Here is a 22725-nt window from a genome sequence, read left to right as displayed (position 1 = left end):
AGAGAGGGACACAGCCAGAGAGAGACACGGAACCAAAGAGAGGAAAGGAGTCGACGGTCCAGACTTTTCCTCAATCTGCCTCGAAGGTAGAAGCAATGACAGCGCCCTTCCACCCCAGAAGGGGGGAAAGGACGGAAGGTTTGGAGAGGAAAAGACAAGAACGCAGGGAGCCATTAGAAGCTCAGCCACCCGCAGAAGCCGAGCTGGGACACTTGAACAGAATCTCAATGGAAACAGAGGAGCAGAAAGTTGGCTACTCTTTTCTATAAGAGAGGGAGACCTTCGAGTCTTCCTTTCGGTCCTCCAACTTGGATGCGGGGTCTCAAAACAGTCAGGAGGGGGAGTGCCTTTTCCTGGGTACCACGGCACATCCAGGCCTCGTTCTGCCCCATTCTGTGCTGTGTCAGCCCTGGATGGAATCTTTCTTTCTGAAGTCTCAGCGCACAAGCTCCACGTGATATCGGCCCCAGGTGGAAAGGCATGGAGCTGCTCGTAGGCCGACAGACCTAGGAAGCAGATGGGAGAATGACCACCACTCTGCAGATGGAGAGACTGGGGCAACCCTGAGGGGCATATGCTTGTCCAGGGCCACACCACTTATGAGAAGAAGGAGCCTGGTCTGAGAGCAGTGGGGTCCTCGGAGCTCAGGCCCTGGCTGAACCCAGGCCTCCCCAGGGCTGTGGGCTGGGCTGTGTGGGTGTCACTGTGCCTGCACATGGCCTAAGGGGGGTGGTCGAGCAGTCAGAAACCCAGAGATTCCCTTGGGAAGTTTTGGGGAAGGGACCTCAGCACGAACCCCAGGAGATGATGTCACCTGCCGGCAACAGAACCCAACAGAACCCGCAGCCCGGGTATCCAGGCCTCCAGAGCGGAGAGGAGCCCCCAGCCAGTTCACTGGCTGCCAGGATGTTCTGCTGTTTGCCCCTGCCCAGAGGCCGGGGCCTCAGGAGTGCTCACAGGCAGTGTGCGCGGGCACCCTGTCGACGTTGGCTCAGGACACCCCCGAGAGGCCTCTGGCCCTTTGCCCGGAGAAACAGAAAGGTAACACGGGGAGCCCCAGGACGGACCAGGCCGCCTCTCCCATGCCACCCGGAAACACCGGGTCCTTTGCCTGTGTGTGTGGATGCGGGTTTCTTGGGGTGTGTCTCCCTCAAGGAAGCCCAGGCGGATGTGGGGTCAGAAGCCTGCGGACAAGTTGTGTCCACACCCCAGGGGAGAGCAGGCTGGGCGGGATGGGGAGAGTGCGGGCAGCGGCGGCCGCCCAGGCGGACCTCACACCCTCAGGTGGGACTCTTTCCTCCCGGGTGGGGATCTGAGCAGACACACGTCTCTGACCCTTCTGGGAAGAGAAGTTCGAGCAGGCAGAAGCAGCGGCTCCACTGCCCAGGCCCAGCTCGGAAAACTCCTAGCATGGCTGGCTGACGGTCACTGTCGTTGCAGAGCTTCCCACGTGATGAGGCCGAGGACGGGGACACCCCATCCACCTCCCGGAGGGAGGGGTCGGAGCACCACCCCCCCGCCCGTGAGGCCCAGTGCAGGCTCCAGGTGAGCGTGCCCACGGAGGCATCAGCCCCACCGGGGGAGAAGCGGAGGCGGGGAAGGCCTGCTGCCGAGACACCGCCCAGGATACACCCGGCGGCCCAGTCTGAGGCTGCCACGGAGCTCAGCACACCCGGCTCCGACCCAGAGTCCCGAGAACCCCGGCCTCTGAGGCAGCAGGAGGACCTGGAGCCCAGCACGCCAGAGCACAGAGGTGAGGACGCTGGGGCTGGTGCACGGGAGTGTGTGGGGAGGGGGTGCTGAGCTACACAGGGACGAGTCCCCGAAAGCTGCTGCTGGGCCTGCAGCAAGCGCTGGCCTCACACCCCCCGCCCCCCATCTTGCACACTTCAGTCCCAAAAGACATCCGACGCTGGGTATTCTTTGGGAATCTCTTGGAAGCTTTCTGTCCCGGGAGACGCACATGCCAAGGCTGGCCTGTGGGCAAACTTTGCTTCTCCCCCAGCTCTAGCACTGGCCTCCAACTGGAACCAGGCTCCGCTTCCCAGACCTGTCCCTACAGAGGTGCTGGCTCCAGGTGCAGGACCCAGGGATCCACCGAGGGCAGATGGAGAACCGAGACTTGCCCTCGCAGAGACACCAGGCCAGCTGGGTACTGGCCAGCACACCGGGCAGATCGGATCTCCATGCCTGCAGGACCCCCAGCCCCAGGCACTGATGTCCCACCCCCTCAGCCAGAACCTCCACCTCCACGTGCACCTCTACCTGCTCGGGCTCTGGCAGGAGAACCCGAGGCAGAGGAGGAGTCACCGCCTCGGCAGGGAGAGCCTGCCCTGGCTCCCGCGCAACACCCAGACGCCCACGATGACTCACCCACCCCTGCAGGGAGAACGAGCCCCCGCTCTGGACAGACACCCAGAGCCCTTGCCGGAAACACCACGTCCAGGGGAGCGGTCGGCTCTGCAGCCTCCATCCCCGTCTGCTCACCGTGGACGCTGGCAACTCGGTCTGCCCCCAGGGGACATGGAGTTCCTTTCCCCTGAACTGCTTTGCATTTGGTTTGTTTCCACCTTTCTGGTGATGTTTTATTTTTTGTATGGTTTCCTGTACTTTTGTTGGTTAAGTTGGGATTAGTAAACTTTTTCATCATTGTTGCAATTTGGGAACACTGTTGTGTAACTCTGGTGATACTGTGTTACCATCACCACTTTGTAGTTTCAGACCCGTTTGATCTTTATGCCCCACCCCCCCAACAAAGCCTGGATTCAAGGCAAGCACGCCCTGTTCATCCCTTCCCCCGATCCTGAACACAATTTCATCCTTTCTTTGTGCATTCCTTCCTATATTCTTGGTGTCCCCAATCAATGACTCTCAGTGAAATGACTGACGGAGTGTTTTTTGGACTCTCCAACTACTGTAAGACTCCATTGGAGAGTTCTCATTTGTATGTCATTTGAACTAGCCTTTGATATCTGAAAGGACGGTGTACGTCCTTTCAAGATACCATGTGCCAAACGAAGCCCTTTTGGCAACTGCCATCATTATCTCCAGGCAGGCATTGCTGTGTCAAGGGTGACATCTCAGCCAGAAGGCAGAGGCTGAGCTCGTCTTGTTGCACCAGCTCCCAAAAGAAGCCAAGAAAGGGAGCTGGAACAACAAACCACCCCAACACCCAGGAAAGCGTTCTTCATGACAGAAGGCTAGAAAATGACCCAACATCCTTGTGGCCCAGAACCCCTCTAGAAAATCACTGTTCCATAAAAAAGAGAAACACATGGGAAGTTCCAAGGAGAGGCAATGCCCATGGCCCGTGTACTTGAGAGACGGCCTGACCGCTCCGGGGAAGACACGCACCGACGGAACCCCTTGGGAAACAGCAGTGATAGTCCTCACCGTCGTAAGGGTTTCCTCTGGGGACAACCTGCCCGGGGCACCACACGAGGGAGCAGACCGGCTTCTCTTCCTCTGCCCCCACACCATTCACTCATGAAGGCAGCTCAGGTGTTCTCATGCCCTGCCTGCCTGCCTGCCTGGCTCATCCGTGAGCTGTGACCACCTACAGGGCAGGACTCCACCTTCTCCTCTCTGTGTACCGTGAATCTGCACACAGTGGGCTTGCAGAACCTTAGGAGACTTGAGCCATTCCCACTCGAGCCAGAACCCTCCCCAGGAAGGAAAACAGCTGTGGAGTCATTTTGGCCCCAGCACTGGTTCGAAAGCCTGGCGCCTCCTACAGCCTCTACGGTGTGAAGAGGGAGGTCCCTTCTGACAGAGCTTTCCGGGTCTCAGATCTAAGCTGTTGTTTCACTGTCAGCTGTGTCTCTTCCGTTGCAGCCAGGTGGGCCACGCTGCTCCAAAGGAGCTCACAAGCTGAGTTTCAAGGGAGGTATAGAGAGGACAGGGATGGCTACAACGTACTGCAAACTGAGTGAGGGTCCCCACAATCCTCAGCAAAGGTCTGTGGTGTGCAAGTGGGGAGTAGAGGGCCCCCAAGTTCCAAAGGAAGGGAGGTAGTCGGGAGCTAAAGCCCTTGGCCGCTGTGGTAGTAGCTGCAGATGGCAGCTCGTCCACAGTGCACTTCGAATGAGGTCATATGAGCGGGACTCTGGAAATGGCTCCGAAATCGGGAGAAAGGGGTCAGGGTATGTGGGAATCCGGCGGGGGTGGGGGGTGGATGAAGGAAGGTGTCCCTCCTCTCTCCAGTGCAATTTGGTTTGGTGAGTCTCAAAGCTACCAGATGGCACTTCCCAAGTCAGGCCCCCGCAGGAATCAGGGTGGGCTGCGTGCCTCGGCCCCTGCCACAGGGACAAGCCACACCAGTGGCCTCCCTGAGCTCCAATGGCCGGATCTGGGGGTTCTGTCTGGGTGCACACCTCCTTGCTGTGGCCAAGTTCCCCCCTTCTCTGAGCACCAGCTTCATCCTCTCGAATGAGGACATCGATTGCTACCTTGGCACGTTACTCTCTTCATCCTGTGAAGACTCATTAGGCTTATCCTACAATTACTAGCTGGCCCGAAGAGATATCTCCTGAATCCAGATTAAGCTGGAGTCTCCCAGGCTCATCTGGCATGTCTTCCCTGAAGTCTGCCAAAACCCACACCCTTGCATTTCCAGGGACTCCCCTTAGCCAGCTGGGCAGAAAACCCAGCATGGTTCAAACAAGCTGACAGACAAGCGGGAGAGGACTCACGGGCAGACGGCTTCCCTCAGGTCTCGGGTGGAGCTCTGGGACCACAGCAGCAACGGGCCATCCCAGGCCCTGGGCTCAGCAGCGCCCTCATTCTCAGGCCGGCGGCTCTGCCCTGAGGGGAGCAGGAAGGTCACCAACTGCCGCAGGCGGGCCTCACGCCCCTCCCACTGCTGGAGCCTGACCTCCCCCGGCCCCACCCCTTCCCCTACCCCAGCAGGACGACAGCTCGTCTTCCCCTGGCTTCCAACGGGAGGCCAGGCCCTGGGCCCCGATTGGGCACTGCCCCAGCCCGGAGCCAATCACAGTGGCCAGGGAGGTGGAACGCACCGATTGGCCAGGGCCAGGTCATGTGACCATACTCCCCAGGAAACTCAAATATTACCAAGATTCCCTAAGAAACCAATGAACAGAATTATCCAGTAAAGGCAAACCGTGCTTTTTAATGAGGCCAATGTCACAGAAAAAAAAAAAATGCTTCACAATGAACTGCTCAAGGAAGCTACTAAATAAACTTTCAGAAAAGTTTAGTAGTTTTTTTTTTTTTTTTTTTAATAGGGTGACGGAGAGCTATACCTTTCCCGTCTATGTGAATTTAGGTTTAAACTAGATTTCCCTTGGCTATTATATAAGACAAAAAAACCCACATCCCCCCCTTTCACTCCCCCCCACCCCCAAAAAGTGTTTTAATCTATAGAATTTTTGTGTCCTCAGTTGTGTCTGATTCGCGGCAACTCACGAACTCTACACAGCCAGGCTCTTCCGTCCATGGAATTCAGGGCAATTTTTTCTGTCCCAGTAAATGCCCACCCTGGGTGATCCAAAGGCAAGGGCTCAGAGGCTCCTGAGAGACTAACTCCTTTCAGCTGAGCACAGAGCTGGCTCCTCACTGGGATGCCTGTGGCCTGGGGCTCCCTGAGGGGAGAGCAGCACTCGCCCCACCGTGTGGTCACTGCTGGAAGTGCAGGCTGCTCCTCACTCCCCCTTGACAGTGTCCCTGAGGGCAGAACAGTGTGAATCGAATCAAGGTGGAAATGCAAACTCCAATGCAACCAAACTCCCCACAAGGTCTCTAAAACCACTCAGGAACAGGGAATTGGAAACTGCAGGGGATGACAGGAATGGAGATGGAGACTTGACACCTTACACCGAGTTCACTTCCAGTTATCCCTAGACAAACTTTCCATGAAAACTTGTCACAAATCTCGAAGAACAATGAGCAGAAACCGGACACGTGCTTTGAGTCTTCACACGCAAAACTAAAAGCCAGTCCACAAAAAAAAAAAAAACCCAGAGAATACAGTGGACTTTGCAAAATCAAAGATATCTACTGTGGGAAAGACCTCATGACAAAAGCAAAAGACAGGTCATACATCGCGAGACGAATGAGTGGAAACACAAAGCTTATCAAGGATGTGTCTCCAAACAGACAAAGAACACCAACGCAACAAGCCTGTGAAAACTAGGGAAAGGTCTGAAGGGACACCAGACTGAGGAAGACACACACAGAGGATCCCGGATGATGTCCAGCACTGAGGGCCTGAAGAAACAACGGTCTAGTTGCACCCCCTCAGGCCTGTGTGACCGTGGATGAGGCCTCTGTTTCCCGGTGGCTCTGAGAGATGGACAGGGAGGAAGGGGAAGAGAAGTCACTTGCATTTCTAATACTCACAGCAAAGTCTTCCAACGAGAAGGGAATTATCACCCCCACTGACAATGCCATTCACTGAAGTGATACCCACCAGTCCATCTAACCCAGAAGGGAAGGATGGACCTGTTCTCACAAAACGGCGAGAGATGGAAGAAGGAAGATCAAGCCCACACCAATCACTGGAAAGAGAAGCTGTGCTCAGGGCTTGAAAGAATTCCTATTGGGAAAATGATGTCACAGCCCCACAAGGCAATCCACAGCTTCGATGCTATTCCTCCCAAAATGCCAATGCATTTTCGCACCGAACAAAGAATTGCAAAAGGGGTACGGAGACAGAAAAGAGCCTAAACTGTCAATACAATCCGACGAAAAAGCCCCGATACGGACATCCAAGGTTGTGTGAAAGGAAATTAGACGACCAAACTAGGATCCTCAGGAGAGTATCGGAGAAGGCAATGGCGACCCACTCCAGTACTCTTGCCTGGAAAACGTCCTGGACGGAGGAGCCTGGTAGGCTGCAGGCCATGGGGTCACGCAGAGTCAGACACGACTGAAGTGACTTAGCCGCAGCAGCAGCAGCAGGACAGTATGCTATTGGGAATACAACAACACACACAGATCCAGATCGATGGAATAAAGTGGAGGGTCCAGAAACAAACCCCAGCATCCATGGTCAACTCATCTCTGACACAGAAGGGGAGAATATCCAAATGGGAACAAGAAAGCCTCTTCAATCAATGTCCATGGGAAAACCAGACAGCTACATCTGAAGAACGCTATTGGTTTTGATCTCATACCACCTCAATATAGGGGGAAAACCTCACCCTAAAGACTGATGTCATGAGATAGCTAGAAAGAAGCGTAGGTCAAAGGCTCCTTAACATCAGAGTCTCCTTGCCATTTGCTGGGCGGAGGTCGAAATGGGTCTCTTCAAGTAAGGCAAAGAGGTACACGAAGTACACCCATGGGTTTCCATCCAATGGAACCTCTTCACAACAGAGAAGCTAAGCATTCACAAATGCAAAAGATAGGAAACAGAACATGAGAGACTCCTTGCAAGTGGTGTATCTGAGAAGGGGTTCATATGGAAAGAGACGAAGAATGCACAGCACTCAGATTCCAAGAAACAACACCACCACCACCCTTGACCCTTCCCCCATGACCAACTCCGACCTAAAGCCTTTCTCTCCCTCTAACCTATCCCTAAAACATAACCCTCATCTAATCATATACATGTGCATCCCTAGCATCCATCCATCCACACACGAGAGAGAAAGAGGAAGACACAGACGGAACTGAGAAAGGAAAAGAGAGGGACACAGCCAGAGAGAGACACGGAACCAAAGAGAGGAAAGGAGTCGACGGTCCAGACTTTTCCTCAATCTGCCTCGAAGGTAGAAGCAATGACAGCGCCCTTCCACCCCAGAAGGGGGAAAAGGACGGAAGGTTTGGAGAGGAAAAGACAAGAACGCAGGGAGCCATTAGAAGCTCAGCCACCCGCAGAAGCCGAGCTGGGACACTTGAACAGAATCTCAATGGAAACAGAGGAGCAGAAAGTTGGCTACTCTTTTCTATAAGAGAGGGAGACCTTCGAGTCTTCCTTTCGGTCCTCCAACTTGGATGCGGGGTCTCAAAACAGTCAGGAGGGGGAGTGCCTTTTCCTGGGTACCACGGCACATCCAGGCCTCGTTCTGCCCCATTCTGTGCTGTGTCAGCCCTGGATGGAATCTTTCTTTCTGAAGTCTCAGCGCACAAGCTCCACGTGATATCGGCCCCAGGTGGAAAGGCATGGAGCTGCTCGTAGGCCGACAGACCTAGGAAGCAGATGGGAGAATGACCACCACTCTGCAGATGGAGAGACTGGGGCAACCCTGAGGGGCATATGCTTGTCCAGGGCCACACCACTTATGAGAAGAAGGAGCCTGGTCTGAGAGCAGTGGGGTCCTCGGAGCTCAGGCCCTGGCTGAACCCAGGCCTCCCCAGGGCTGTGGGCTGGGCTGTGTGGGTGTCACTGTGCCTGCACATGGCCTAAGGGGGGTGGTCGAGCAGTCAGAAACCCAGAGATTCCCTTGGGAAGTTTTGGGGAAGGGACCTCAGCACGAACCCCAGGAGATGATGTCACCTGCCGGCAACAGAACCCAACAGAACCCGCAGCCCGGGTATCCAGGCCTCCAGAGCGGAGAGGAGCCCCCAGCCAGTTCACTGGCTGCCAGGATGTTCTGCTGTTTGCCCCTGCCCAGAGGCCGGGGCCTCAGGAGTGCTCACAGGCAGTGTGCGCGGGCACCCTGTCGACGTTGGCTCAGGACACCCCCGAGAGGCCTCTGGCCCTTTGCCCGGAGAAACAGAAAGGTAACACGGGGAGCCCCAGGACGGACCAGGCCGCCTCTCCCATGCCACCCGGAAACACCGGGTCCTTTGCCTGTGTGTGTGGATGCGGGTTTCTTGGGGTGTGTCTCCCTCAAGGAAGCCCAGGCGGATGTGGGGTCAGAAGCCTGCGGACAAGTTGTGTCCACACCCCAGGGGAGAGCAGGCTGGGCGGGATGGGGAGAGTGCGGGCAGCGGCGGCCGCCCAGGCGGACCTCACACCCTCAGGTGGGACTCTTTCCTCCCGGGTGGGGATCTGAGCAGACACACGTCTCTGACCCTTCTGGGAAGAGAAGTTCGAGCAGGCAGAAGCAGCGGCTCCACTGCCCAGGCCCAGCTCGGAAAACTCCTAGCATGGCTGGCTGACGGTCACTGTCGTTGCAGAGCTTCCCACGTGATGAGGCCGAGGACGGGGACACCCCATCCACCTCCCGGAGGGAGGGGTCGGAGCACCACCCCCCCGCCCGTGAGGCCCAGTGCAGGCTCCAGGTGAGCGTGCCCACGGAGGCATCAGCCCCACCGGGGGAGAAGCGGAGGCGGGGAAGGCCTGCTGCCGAGACACCGCCCAGGATACACCCGGCGGCCCAGTCTGAGGCTGCCACGGAGCTCAGCACACCCGGCTCCGACCCAGAGTCCCGAGAACCCCGGCCTCTGAGGCAGCAGGAGGACCTGGAGCCCAGCACGCCAGAGCACAGAGGTGAGGACGCTGGGGCTGGTGCACGGGAGTGTGTGGGGAGGGGGTGCTGAGCTACACAGGGACGAGTCCCCGAAAGCTGCTGCTGGGCCTGCAGCAAGCGCTGGCCTCACACCCCCCGCCCCCCATCTTGCACACTTCAGTCCCAAAAGACATCCGACGCTGGGTATTCTTTGGGAATCTCTTGGAAGCTTTCTGTCCCGGGAGACGCACATGCCAAGGCTGGCCTGTGGGCAAACTTTGCTTCTCCCCCAGCTCTAGCACTGGCCTCCAACTGGAACCAGGCTCCGCTTCCCAGACCTGTCCCTACAGAGGTGCTGGCTCCAGGTGCAGGACCCAGGGATCCACCGAGGGCAGATGGAGAACCGAGACTTGCCCTCGCAGAGACACCAGGCCAGCTGGGTACTGGCCAGCACACCGGGCAGATCGGATCTCCATGCCTGCAGGACCCCCAGCCCCAGGCACTGATGTCCCACCCCCTCAGCCAGAACCTCCACCTCCACGTGCACCTCTACCTGCTCGGGCTCTGGCAGGAGAACCCGAGGCAGAGGAGGAGTCACCGCCTCGGCAGGGAGAGCCTGCCCTGGCTCCCGCGCAACACCCAGACGCCCACGATGACTCACCCACCCCTGCAGGGAGAACGAGCCCCCGCTCTGGACAGACACCCAGAGCCCTTGCCGGAAACACCACGTCCAGGGGAGCGGTCGGCTCTGCAGCCTCCATCCCCGTCTGCTCACCGTGGACGCTGGCAACTCGGTCTGCCCCCAGGGGACATGGAGTTCCTTTCCCCTGAACTGCTTTGCATTTGGTTTGTTTCCACCTTTCTGGTGATGTTTTATTTTTTGTATGGTTTCCTGTACTTTTGTTGGTTAAGTTGGGATTAGTAAACTTTTTCATCATTGTTGCAATTTGGGAACACTGTTGTGTAACTCTGGTGATACTGTGTTACCATCACCACTTTGTAGTTTCAGACCCGTTTGATCTTTATGCCCCACCCCCCCAACAAAGCCTGGATTCAAGGCAAGCACGCCCTGTTCATCCCTTCCCCCGATCCTGAACACAATTTCATCCTTTCTTTGTGCATTCCTTCCTATATTCTTGGTGTCCCCAATCAATGACTCTCAGTGAAATGACTGACGGAGTGTTTTTTGGACTCTCCAACTACTGTAAGACTCCATTGGAGAGTTCTCATTTGTATGTCATTTGAACTAGCCTTTGATATCTGAAAGGACGGTGTACGTCCTTTCAAGATACCATGTGCCAAACGAAGCCCTTTTGGCAACTGCCATCATTATCTCCAGGCAGGCATTGCTGTGTCAAGGGTGACATCTCAGCCAGAAGGCAGAGGCTGAGCTCGTCTTGTTGCACCAGCTCCCAAAAGAAGCCAAGAAAGGGAGCTGGAACAACAAACCACCCCAACACCCAGGAAAGCGTTCTTCATGACAGAAGGCTAGAAAATGACCCAACATCCTTGTGGCCCAGAACCCCTCTAGAAAATCACTGTTCCATAAAAAAGAGAAACACATGGGAAGTTCCAAGGAGAGGCAATGCCCATGGCCCGTGTACTTGAGAGACGGCCTGACCGCTCCGGGGAAGACACACACCGACGGAACCCCTTGGGAAACAGCAGTGATAGTCCTCACCGTCGTAAGGGTTTCCTCTGGGGACAACCTGCCCGGGGCACCACACGAGGGAGCAGACCGGCTTCTCTTCCTCTGCCCCCACACCATTCACTCATGAAGGCAGCTCAGGTGTTCTCATGCCCTGCCTGCCTGCCTGCCTGGCTCATCCGTGAGCTGTGACCACCTACAGGGCAGGACTCCACCTTCTCCTCTCTGTGTACCGTGAATCTGCACACAGTGGGCTTGCAGAACCTTAGGAGACTTGAGCCATTCCCACTCGAGCCAGAACCCTCCCCAGGAAGGAAAACAGCTGTGGAGTCATTTTGGCCCCAGCACTGGTTCGAAAGCCTGGCGCCTCCTACAGCCTCTACGGTGTGAAGAGGGAGGTCCCTTCTGACAGAGCTTTCCGGGTCTCAGATCTAAGCTGTTGTTTCACTGTCAGCTGTGTCTCTTCCGTTGCAGCCAGGTGGGCCACGCTGCTCCAAAGGAGCTCACAAGCTGAGTTTCAAGGGAGGTATAGAGAGGACAGGGATGGCTACAACGTACTGCAAACTGAGTGAGGGTCCCCACAATCCTCAGCAAAGGTCTGTGGTGTGCAAGTGGGGAGTAGAGGGCCCCCAAGTTCCAAAGGAAGGGAGGTAGTCGGGAGCTAAAGCCCTTGGCCGCTGTGGTAGTAGCTGCAGATGGCAGCTCGTCCACAGTGCACTTCGAATGAGGTCATATGAGCGGGACTCTGGAAATGGCTCCGAAATCGGGAGAAAGGGGTCAGGGTATGTGGGAATCCGGCGGGGGTGGGGGGTGGATGAAGGAAGGTGTCCCTCCTCTCTCCAGTGCAATTTGGTTTGGTGAGTCTCAAAACTACCAGATGGCACTTCCCAAGTCAGGCCCCCGCAGGAATCAGGGTGGGCTGCGTGCCTCGGCCCCTGCCACAGGGACAAGCCACACCAGTGGCCTCCCTGAGCTCCAATGGCCGGATCTGGGGGTTCTGTCTGGGTGCACACCTCCTTGCTGTGGCCAAGTTCCCCCCTTCTCTGAGCACCAGCTTCATCCTCTCGAATGAGGACATCGATTGCTACCTTGGCACGTTACTCTCTTCATCCTGTGAAGACTCATTAGGCTTATCCTACAATTACTAGCTGGCCCGAAGAGATATCTCCTGAATCCAGATTAAGCTGGAGTCTCCCAGGCTCATCTGGCATGTCTTCCCTGAAGTCTGCCAAAACCCACACCCTTGCATTTCCAGGGACTCCCCTTAGCCAGCTGGGCAGAAAACCCAGCATGGTTCAAACAAGCTGACAGACAAGCGGGAGAGGACTCACGGGCAGACGGCTTCCCTCAGGTCTCGGGTGGAGCTCTGGGACCACAGCAGCAACGGGCCATCCCAGGCCCTGGGCTCAGCAGCGCCCTCATTCTCAGGCCGGCGGCTCTGCCCTGAGGGGAGCAGGAAGGTCACCAACTGCCGCAGGCGGGCCTCACGCCCCTCCCACTGCTGGAGCCTGACCTCCCCCGGCCCCACCCCTTCCCCTACCCCAGCAGGACGACAGCTCGTCTTCCCCTGGCTTCCAACGGGAGGCCCGGCCCTGGGCCCCGATTGGGCACTGCCCCAGCCCGGAGCCAATCACAGTGGCCAGGGAGGTGGAACGCACCGATTGGCCAGGGCCAGGTCATGTGACCATACTCCCCAGGAAACTCAAATATTACCAAGGTTCCCTAAGAAACCAATGAACAGAATTATCCAGTAAAGGCAAACCGTGCTTTTTAATGAGGCCAATGTCACAGAAAAAAAAAAAAATGCTTCACAATGAACTGCTCAAGGAAGCTACTAAATAAACTTTCAGAAAAGTTAAGTCGTTTTTTTTTTTTTTTTTAATAGGGTGACGGAGAGCTATACCTTTCCCGTCTATGTGAATTTAGGTTTAAACTAGATTTCCCTTGGCTATTATATAAGACAAAAAAACCCACATCCCCCCCTTTCACTCCCCCCCAACTCCAAAAAGTGTTTTAATCTATAGAATTTTTGTGTCCTCAGTTGTGTCTGATTCGCGGCAACTCACGAACTCTACACAGCCAGGCTCTTCCGTCCATGGAATTCAGGGCAATTTTTTCTGTCCCAGTAAATGCCCACCCTGGGTGATCCAAAGGCAAGGGCTCAGAGGCTCCTGAGAGACTAACTCCTTTCAGCTGAGCACAGAGCTGGCTCCTCACTGGGATGCCTGTGGCCTGGGGCTCCCTGAGGGGAGAGCAGCACTCGCCCCACCGTGTGGTCACTGCTGGAAGTGCAGGCTGCTCCTCACTCCCCCTTGACAGTGTCCCTGAGGGCAGAACAGTGTGAATCGAATCAAGGTGGAAATGCAAACTCCAATGCAACCAAACTCCCCACAAGGTCTCTAAAACCACTCAGGAACAGGGAATTGGAAACTGCAGGGGATGACAGGAATGGAGATGGAGACTTGACACCTTACACCGAGTTCACTTCCAGTTATCCCTAGACAAACTTTCCATGAAAACTTGTCACAAATCTCGAAGAACAATGAGCAGAAACCGGACACGTGCTTTGAGTCTTCACACGCAAAACTAAAAGCCAGTCCACAAAAAAAAAAAAAAAACCCAGAGAATACAGTGGACTTTGCAAAATCAAAGATATCTACTGTGGGAAAGACCTCATGACAAAAGCAAAAGACAGGTCATACATCGCGAGACGAATGAGTGGAAACACAAAGCTTATCAAGGATGTGTCTCCAAACAGACAAAGAACACCAACGCAACAAGCCTGTGAAAACTAGGGAAAGGTCTGAAGGGACACCAGACTGAGGAAGACACACACAGAGGATCCCGGATGATGTCCAGCACTGAGGGCCTGAAGAAACAACGGTCTAGTTGCACCCCCTCAGGCCTGTGTGACCGTGGATGAGGCCTCTGTTTCCCGGTGGCTCTGAGAGATGGACAGGGAGGAAGGGGAAGAGAAGTCACTTGCATTTCTAATACTCACAGCAAAGTCTTCCAACGAGAAGGGAATTATCACCCCCACTGACAATGCCATTCACTGAAGTGATACCCACCAGTCCATCTAACCCAGAAGGGAAGGATGGACCTGTTCTCACAAAATGGCGAGAGATGGAAGAAGGAAGATCAAGCCCACACCAATCACTGGAAAGAGAAGCTGTGCTCAGGGCTTGAAAGAATTCCTATTGGGAAAATGATGTCACAGCCCCACAAGGCAATCCACAGCTTCGATGCTATTCCTCCCAAAATGCCAATGCATTTTCGCACCGAACAAAGAATTGCAAAAGGGGTACGGAGACAGAAAAGAGCCTAAACTGTCAATACAATCCGACGAAAAAGCCCCGATACGGACATCCAAGGTTGTGTGAAAGGAAATTAGACGACCAAACTAGGATCCTCAGGAGAGTATCGGAGAAGGCAATGGCGACCCACTCCAGTACTCTTGCCTGGAAAACGTCCTGGACGGAGGAGCCTGGTAGGCTGCAGGCCATGGGGTCACGCAGAGTCAGACACGACTGAAGTGACTTAGCCGCAGCAGCAGCAGCAGGACAGTATGCTATTGGGAATACAACAACACACACAGATCCAGATCGATGGAATAAAGTGGAGGGTCCAGAAACAAACCCCAGCATCCATGGTCAACTCATCTCTGACACAGAAGGGGAGAATATCCAAATGGGAACAAGAAAGCCTCTTCAATCAATGTCCATGGGAAAACCAGACAGCTACATCTGAAGAACGCTATTGGTTTTGATCTCATACCACCTCAATATAGGGGGAAAACCTCACCCTAAAGACTGATGTCATGAGATAGCTAGAAAGAAGCGTAGGTCAAAGGCTCCTTAACATCAGAGTCTCCTTGCCATTTGCTGGGCGGAGGTCGAAATGGGTCTCTTCAAGTAAGGCAAAGAGGTACACGAAGTACACCCATGGGTTTCCATCCAATGGAACCTCTTCACAACAGAGAAGCTAAGCATTCACAAATGCAAAAGATAGGAAACAGAACATGAGAGACTCCTTGCAAGTGGTGTATCTGAGAAGGGGTTCATATGGAAAGAGACGAAGAATGCACAGCACTCAGATTCCAAGAAACAACACCACCACCACCCTTGACCCTTCCCCCATGACCAACTCCGACCTAAAGCCTTTCTCTCCCTCTAACCTATCCCTAAAACATAACCCTCATCTAATCATATACATGTGCATCCCTAGCATCCATCCATCCACACACGAGAGAGAAAGAGGAAGACACAGACGGAACTGAGAAAGGAAAAGAGAGGGACACAGCCAGAGAGAGACACGGAACCAAAGAGAGGAAAGGAGTCGACGGTCCAGACTTTTCCTCAATCTGCCTCGAAGGTAGAAGCAATGACAGCGCCCTTCCACCCCAGAAGGGGGAAAAGGACGGAAGGTTTGGAGAGGAAAAGACAAGAACGCAGGGAGCCATTAGAAGCTCAGCCACCCGCAGAAGCCGAGCTGGGACACTTGAACAGAATCTCAATGGAAACAGAGGAGCAGAAAGTTGGCTACTCTTTTCTATAAGAGAGGGAGACCTTCGAGTCTTCCTTTCGGTCCTCCAACTTGGATGCGGGGTCTCAAAACAGTCAGGAGGGGGAGTGCCTTTTCCCGGGTACCACGGCACATCCAGGCCTCGTTCTGCCCCATTCTGTGCTGTGTCAGCCCTGGATGGAATCTTTCTTTCTGAAGTCTCAGCGCACAAGCTCCACGTGATATCGGCCCCAGGTGGAAAGGCATGGAGCTGCTCGTAGGCCGACAGACCTAGGAAGCAGATGGGAGAATGACCACCACTCTGCAGATGGAGAGACTGGGGCAACCCTGAGGGGCATATGCTTGTCCAGGGCCACACCACTTATGAGAAGAAGGAGCCTGGTCTGAGAGCAGTGGGGTCCTCGGAGCTCAGGCCCTGGCTGAACCCAGGCCTCCCCAGGGCTGTGGGCTGGGCTGTGTGGGTGTCACTGTGCCTGCACATGGCCTAAGGGGGGTGGTCGAGCAGTCAGAAACCCAGAGATTCCCTTGGGAAGTTTTGGGGAAGGGACCTCAGCACGAACCCCAGGAGATGATGTCACCTGCCGGCAACAGAACCCAACAGAACCCGCAGCCCGGGTATCCAGGCCTCCAGAGCGGAGAGGAGCCCCCAGCCAGTTCACTGGCTGCCAGGATGTTCTGCTGTTTGCCCCTGCCCAGAGGCCGGGGCCTCAGGAGTGCTCACAGGCAGTGTGCGCGGGCACCCTGTCGACGTTGGCTCAGGACACCCCCGAGAGGCCTCTGGCCCTTTGCCCGGAGAAACAGAAAGGTAACACGGGGAGCCCCAGGACGGACCAGGCCGCCTCTCCCATGCCACCCGGAAACACCGGGTCCTTTGCCTGTGTGTGTGGATGCGGGTTTCTTGGGGTGTGTCTCCCTCAAGGAAGCCCAGGCGGATGTGGGGTCAGAAGCCTGCGGACAAGTTGTGTCCACACCCCAGGGGAGAGCAGGCTGGGCGGGATGGGGAGAGTGCGGGCAGCGGCGGCCGCCCAGGCGGACCTCACACCCTCAGGTGGGACTCTTTCCTCCCGGGTGGGGATCTGAGCAGACACACGTCTCTGACCCTTCTGGGAAGAGAAGTTCGAGCAGGCAGAAGCAGCGGCTCCACTGCCCAGGCCCAGCTCGGAAAACTCCTAGCATGGCTGGCTGACGGTCACTGTCGTTGCAGAGCTTCCCACGTGATGAGGCCGAGGACGGGGACACCCCATCCACCTCCCGGAGGGAGGGGTCGGAGCACCACCCCCCCGCCCGTGAGGCCCAGTGCAGGCTCCAGGTGAGCGTGCCCACGGAGGCATCAGCCCCACCGGGGGAGAAGCGGAGGCGGGGAAGGCCTGCTGCCGAGACACCGCCCAGGATACACCCGGCGGCCCAGTCTGAGGCTGCCACGGAGCTCAGCACACCCGGCTCCGACCCAGAGTCCCGAGAACCCCGGCCTCTGAGGCAGCAGGAGGACCTGGAGCCCAGCACGCCAGAGCACAGAGGTGAGGACGCTGGGGCTGGTGCACGGGAGTGTGTGGGGAGGGGGTGCTGAGCTACACAGGGACGAGTCCCCGAAAGCTGCTGCTGGGCCTGCAGCAAGCGCTGGCCTCACACCCCCCGCCCCCCATCTTGCACACTTCAGTCCCAAAAGACATCCGACGCTGGGTATTCTTTGGGAATCTCTTGGAAGCTTTCTGTCCCGGGAGACGCACATGCCAAGGCTGGCCTGTGGGCAAACTTTGCTTCTCCCCCAGCTCTAGCACTGGCCTCCAACTGGAACCAGGCTCCGCTTCCCAGACCTGTCCCTACAGAGGTGCTGGCTCCAGGTGCAGGACCCAGGGATCCACCGAGGGCAGATGGAGAACCGAGACTTGCCCTCGCAGAGACACCAGGCCAGCTGGGTACTGGCCAGCACACCGGGCAGATCGGATCTCCATGCCTGCAGGACCCCCAGCCCCAGGCACTGATGTCCCACCCCCTCAGCCAGAACCTCCACCTCCACGTGCACCTCTACCTGTTCGGGCTCTTGCAGGAGAACCCGAGGCAGAGGAGGAGTCACCGCCTCGGCAGGGAGAGCCTGCCCTGGCTCCCGCGCAACACCCAGACGCCCACGATGACTCACCCACCCCTGCAGGGAGAACGAGCCCCCGCTCTGGACAGACACCCAGAGCCCTTGCCGGAAACACCACGTCCAGGGGAGCGGTCGGCTCTGCAGCCTCCATCCCCGTCTGCTCACCGTGGACGCTGGCAACTCGGTCTGCCCCCAGGGGACATGGAGTTCCTTTCCCCTGAACTGCTTTGCATTTGGTTTGTTTCCACCTTTCTGGTGATGTTTTATTTTTTGTATGGTTTCCTGTACTTTTGTTGGTTAAGTTGGGATTAGTAAACTTTTTCATCATTGTTGCAATTTGGGAACACTGTTGTGTAACTCTGGTGATACTGTGTTACCATCACCACTTTGTAGTTTCAGACCCGTTTGATCTTTATGCCTCACCCCCCCAACAAAGCCTGGATTCAAGGCAAGCACGCCCTGTTCATCCCTTCCCCCGATCCTGAACACAATTTCATCCTTTCTTTGTGCATTCCTTCCTATATTCTTGGTGTCCCCAATCAATGACTCTCAGTGAAATGACTGACGGAGTGTTTTTTGGACTCTCCAACTACTGTAAGACTCCATTGGAGAGTTCTCATTTGTATGTCATTTGAACTAGCCTTTGATATCTGAAAGGACGGTGTACGTCCTTTCAAGATACCATGTGCCAAACGAAGCCCTTTTGGCAACTGCCATCATTATCTCCAGGCAGGCATTGCTGTGTCAAGGGTGACATCTCAGCCAGAAGGCAGAGGCTGAGCTCGTCTTGTTGCACCAGCTCCCAAAAGAAGCCAAGAAAGGGAGCTGGGACAACAAACCACCCCAACACCCAGGAAAGCGTTCTTCATGACAGAAGGCTAGAAAATGACCCAACATCCTTGTGGCCCAGAACCCCTCTAGAAAATCACTGTTCCATAAAAAAGAGAAACACATGGGAAGTTCCAAGGAGAGGCAATGCCCATGGCCCGTGTACTTGAGAGAGGGCCTGACCGCTCCGGGGAAGACACGCACCGACGGAACCCCTTGGGAAACAGCAGTGATAGTCCTCACCGTCGTAAGGGTTTCCTCTGGGGACAACCTGCCCGGGGCACCACACGAGGGAGCAGACCGGCTTCTCTTCCTCTGCCCCCACACCATTCACTCATGAAGGCAGCTCAGGTGTTCTCATGCCCTGCCTGCCTGCCTGCCTGGCTCATCCGTGAGCTGTGACCACCTACAGGGCAGGACTCCACCTTCTCCTCTCTGTGTACCGTGAATCTGCACACAGTGGGCTTGCAGAACCTTAGGAGACTTGAGCCATTCCCACTCGAGCCAGAACCCTCCCCAGGAAGGAAAACAGCTGTGGAGTCATTTTGGCCCCAGCACTGGTTCGAAAGCCTGGCGCCTCCTACAGCCTCTACGGTGTGAAGAGGGAGGTCCCTTCTGACAGAGCTTTCCGGGTCTCAGATCTGAGCTGTTGTTTCACTGTCAGCTGTGTCTCTTCCGTTGCAGCCAGGTGGGCCACGCTGCTCCAAAGGAGCTCACAAGCTGAGTTTCAAGGGAGGTATAGAGAGGACAGGGATGGCTACAACGTACTGCAAACTGAGTGAGGGTCCCCACAATCCTCAGCAAAGGTCTGTGGTGTGCAAGTGGGGAGTAGAGGGCCCCCAAGTTCCAAAGGAAGGGAGGTAGTCGGGAGCTAAAGCCCTTGGCCGCTGTGGTAGTAGCTGCAGATGGCAGCTCGTCCACAGTGCACTTCGAATGAGGTCATATGAGCGGGACTCTGGAAATGGCTCCGAAATCGGGAGAAAGGGGTCAGGGTATGTGGGAATCCGGCGGGGGTGGGGGGTGGATGAAGGAAGGTGTCCCTCCTCTCTCCAGTGCAATTTGGTTTGGTGAGTCTCAAAGCTACCAGATGGCACTTCCCAAGTCAGGCCCCCGCAGGAATCAGGGTGGGCTGCGTGCCTCGGCCCCTGCCACAGGGACAAGCCACACCAGTGGCCTCCCTGAGCTCCAATGGCCGGATCTGGGGGTTCTGTCTGGGTGCACACCTCCTTGCTGTGGCCAAGTTCCCCCCTTCTCTGAGCACCAGCTTCATCCTCTCGAATGAGGACATCGATTGCTACCTTGGCACGTTACTCTCTTCATCCTGTGAAGACTCATTAGGCTTATCCTACAATTACTAGCTGGCCCGAAGAGATATCTCCTGAATCCAGATTAAGCTGGAGTCTCCCAGGCTCATCTGGCATGTCTTCCCTGAAGTCTGCCAAAACCCACACCCTTGCATTTCCAGGGACTCCCCTTAGCCAGCTGGGCAGAAAACCCAGCATGGTTCAAACAAGCTGACAGACAAGCGGGAGAGGACTCACGGGCAGACGGCTTCCCTCAGGTCTCGGGTGGAGCTCTGGGACCACAGCAGCAACGGGCCATCCCAGGCCCTGGGCTCAGCAGCGCCCTCATTCTCAGGCCGGCGGCTCTGCCCTGAGGGGAGCAGGAAGGTCACCAACTGCCGCAGGCGGGCCTCACGCCCCTCCCACTGCTGGAGCCTGACCTCCCCCGGCCCCACCCCTTCCCCTACCCCAGCAGGACGACAGCTCGTCTTCCCCTGGCTTCCAACGGGAGGCCCGGCCCTGGGCCCCGATTGGGCACTGCCCCAGCCCGGAGCCAATCACAGTGGCCAGGGAGGTGGAACGCACCGATTGGCCAGGGCCAGGTCATGTGACCATACTCCCCAGGAAACTCAAATATTACCAAGGTTCCCTAAGAAACCAATGAACAGAATTATCCAGTAAAGGCAAACCGTGCTTTTTAATGAGGCCAATGTCACAGAAAAAAAAAAAAATGCTTCACAATGAACTGCTCAAGGAAGCTACTAAATAAACTTTCAGAAAAGTTTAGTAGTTTTTTTTTTTTTTTTTTAATAGGGTGACGGAGAGCTATACCTTTCCCGTCTATGTGAATTTAGGTTTAAACTAGATTTCCCTTGGCTATTATATAAGACAAAAAAGCCCACGTCCCCCCCTTTCACTCCCCCCCACCCCCAAAAAGTGTTTTAATCTATAGAATCTTTGTGTCCTCAGTTGTGTCTGATTCGCGGCAACTCACGAACTCTACACAGCCAGGCTCTTCCGTCCATGGAATTCAGGGCAATTTTTTCTGTCCCAGTAAATGCCCACCCTGGGTGATCCAAAGGCAAGGGCTCAGAGGCTCCTGAGAGACTAACTCCTTTCAGCTGAGCACAGAGCTGGCTCCTCACTGGGATGCCTGTGGCCTGGGGCTCCCTGAGGGGAGAGCAGCACTCGCCCCACCGTGTGGTCACTGCTGGAAGTGCAGGCTGCTCCTCACTCCCCCTTGACAGTGTCCCTGAGGGCAGAACAGTGTGAATCGAATCAAGGTGGAAATGCAAACTCCAATGCAACCAAACTCCCCACAAGGTCTCTAAAACCACTCAGGAACAGGGAATTGGAAACTGCAGGGGATGACAGGAATGGAGATGGAGACTTGACACCTTACACCGAGTTCACTTCCAGTTATCCCTAGACAAACTTTCCATGAAAACTTGTCACAAATCTCGAAGAACAATGAGCAGAAACCGGACACGTGCTTTGAGTCTTCACACGCAAAACTAAAAGCCAGTCCACAAAAAAAAAAAAAAAACCCAGAGAATACAGTGGACTTTGCAAAATCAAAGATATCTACTGTGGGAAAGACCTCATGACAAAAGCAAAAGACAGGTCATACATCGCGAGACGAATGAGTGGAAACACAAAGCTTATCAAGGATGTGTCTCCAAACAGACAAAGAACACCAACGCAACAAGCCTGTGAAAACTAGGGAAAGGTCTGAAGGGACACCAGACTGAGGAAGACACACACAGAGGATCCCGGATGATGTCCAGCACTGAGGGCCTGAAGAAACAACGGTCTAGTTGCACCCCCTCAGGCCTGTGTGACCGTGGATGAGGCCTCTGTTTCCCGGTGGCTCTGAGAGATGGACAGGGAGGAAGGGGAAGAGAAGTCACTTGCATTTCTAATACTCACAGCAAAGTCTTCCAACGAGAAGGGAATTATCACCCCCACTGACAATGCCATTCACTGAAGTGATACCCACCAGTCCATCTAACCCAGAAGGGAAGGATGGACCTGTTCTCACAAAACGGCGAGAGATGGAAGAAGGAAGATCAAGCCCACACCAATCACTGGAAAGAGAAGCTGTGCTCAGGGCTTGAAAGAATTCCTATTGGGAAAATGATGTCACAGCCCCACAAGGCAATCCACAGCTTCGATGCTATTCCTCCCAAAATGCCAATGCATTTTCGCACCGAACAAAGAATTGCAAAAGGGGTACGGAGACAGAAAAGAGCCTAAACTGTCAATACAATCCGACGAAAAAGCCCCGATACGGACATCCAAGGTTGTGTGAAAGGAAATTAGACGACCAAACTAGGATCCTCAGGAGAGTATCGGAGAAGGCAATGGCGACCCACTCCAGTACTCTTGCCTGGAAAACGTCCTGGACGGAGGAGCCTGGTAGGCTGCAGGCCATGGGGTCACGCAGAGTCAGACACGACTGAAGTGACTTAGCCGCAGCAGCAGCAGCAGGACAGTATGCTATTGGGAATACAACAACACACACAGATCCAGATCGATGGAATAAAGTGGAGGGTCCAGAAACAAACCCCAGCATCCATGGTCAACTCATCTCTGACACAGAAGGGGAGAATATCCAAATGGGAACAAGAAAGCCTCTTCAATCAATGTCCATGGGAAAACCAGACAGCTACATCTGAAGAACGCTATTGGTTTTGATCTCATACCACCTCAATATAGGGGGAAAACCTCACCCTAAAGACTGATGTCATGAGATAGCTAGAAAGAAGCGTAGGTCAAAGGCTCCTTAACATCAGAGTCTCCTTGCCATTTGCTGGGCGGAGGTCGAAATGGGTCTCTTCAAGTAAGGCAAAGAGGTACACGAAGTACACCCATGGGTTTCCATCCAATGGAACCTCTTCACAACAGAGAAGCTAAGCATTCACAAATGCAAAAGATAGGAAACAGAACATGAGAGACTCCTTGCAAGTGGTGTATCTGAGAAGGGGTTCATATGGA

General features: G+C 55.2%; 3 protein-coding genes and 1 long non-coding RNA gene across 4 annotated transcripts in view; 3 read left to right on the top strand and 1 right to left on the bottom strand.

The window, feature by feature from the left end:
* The window catches only part of LOC145534149 (uncharacterized), a 541812-nt gene that overhangs the window by 150248 nt on the left and 368839 nt on the right, over positions 1 to 22725 (bottom strand). Inside the window, exons 40-42 of the long non-coding RNA XR_014074275.1 lie at positions 19987 to 20098; positions 12339 to 12450; positions 4692 to 4803 (exon numbers count right to left, since the gene is read on the bottom strand). This is a non-coding gene — a long non-coding RNA (uncharacterized LOC145534149). The remainder of the gene's footprint in view (positions 1 to 4691; positions 4804 to 12338; positions 12451 to 19986; positions 20099 to 22725) is intronic.
* Positions 866 to 2658, top strand: LOC145534077 (uncharacterized). The gene is made up of 3 exons (XM_081561446.1): positions 866 to 1041; positions 1441 to 1753; positions 2006 to 2658. Exons 1-3 carry the CDS (start codon positions 907 to 909, stop codon positions 2632 to 2634), a joined length of 1077 nt encoding a protein of 358 aa, XP_081417572.1. The 5' UTR covers positions 866 to 906; the 3' UTR covers positions 2635 to 2658.
* Positions 5221 to 10305, top strand: LOC145533906 (uncharacterized). Its single transcript, XM_081561252.1, has 3 exons — positions 5221 to 8688; positions 9088 to 9400; positions 9653 to 10305. The coding sequence occupies exons 1-3, from the start codon at positions 8452 to 8454 to the stop codon at positions 10279 to 10281; spliced, it is 1179 nt and encodes a 392-aa protein (XP_081417378.1). The 5' UTR covers positions 5221 to 8451; the 3' UTR covers positions 10282 to 10305.
* On the top strand, positions 12876 to 17953 carry LOC145533972 (uncharacterized). Its single transcript, XM_081561327.1, has 3 exons — positions 12876 to 16336; positions 16736 to 17048; positions 17301 to 17953. Exons 1-3 carry the CDS (start codon positions 16100 to 16102, stop codon positions 17927 to 17929), a joined length of 1179 nt encoding a protein of 392 aa, XP_081417453.1. The 5' UTR covers positions 12876 to 16099; the 3' UTR covers positions 17930 to 17953.

This window comes from Giraffa tippelskirchi, chromosome 14, assembly GCF_054371585.1.
Source record: "Giraffa tippelskirchi isolate mGirTip1 chromosome 14, T2T-mGirTip1v1.2.pri, whole genome shotgun sequence".
NCBI lineage: Eukaryota > Metazoa > Chordata > Mammalia > Artiodactyla > Giraffidae > Giraffa > Giraffa tippelskirchi.
Note: the sequence above shows the minus strand (reverse complement) of the source record. Positions and strands in the feature narration are given on the sequence as shown.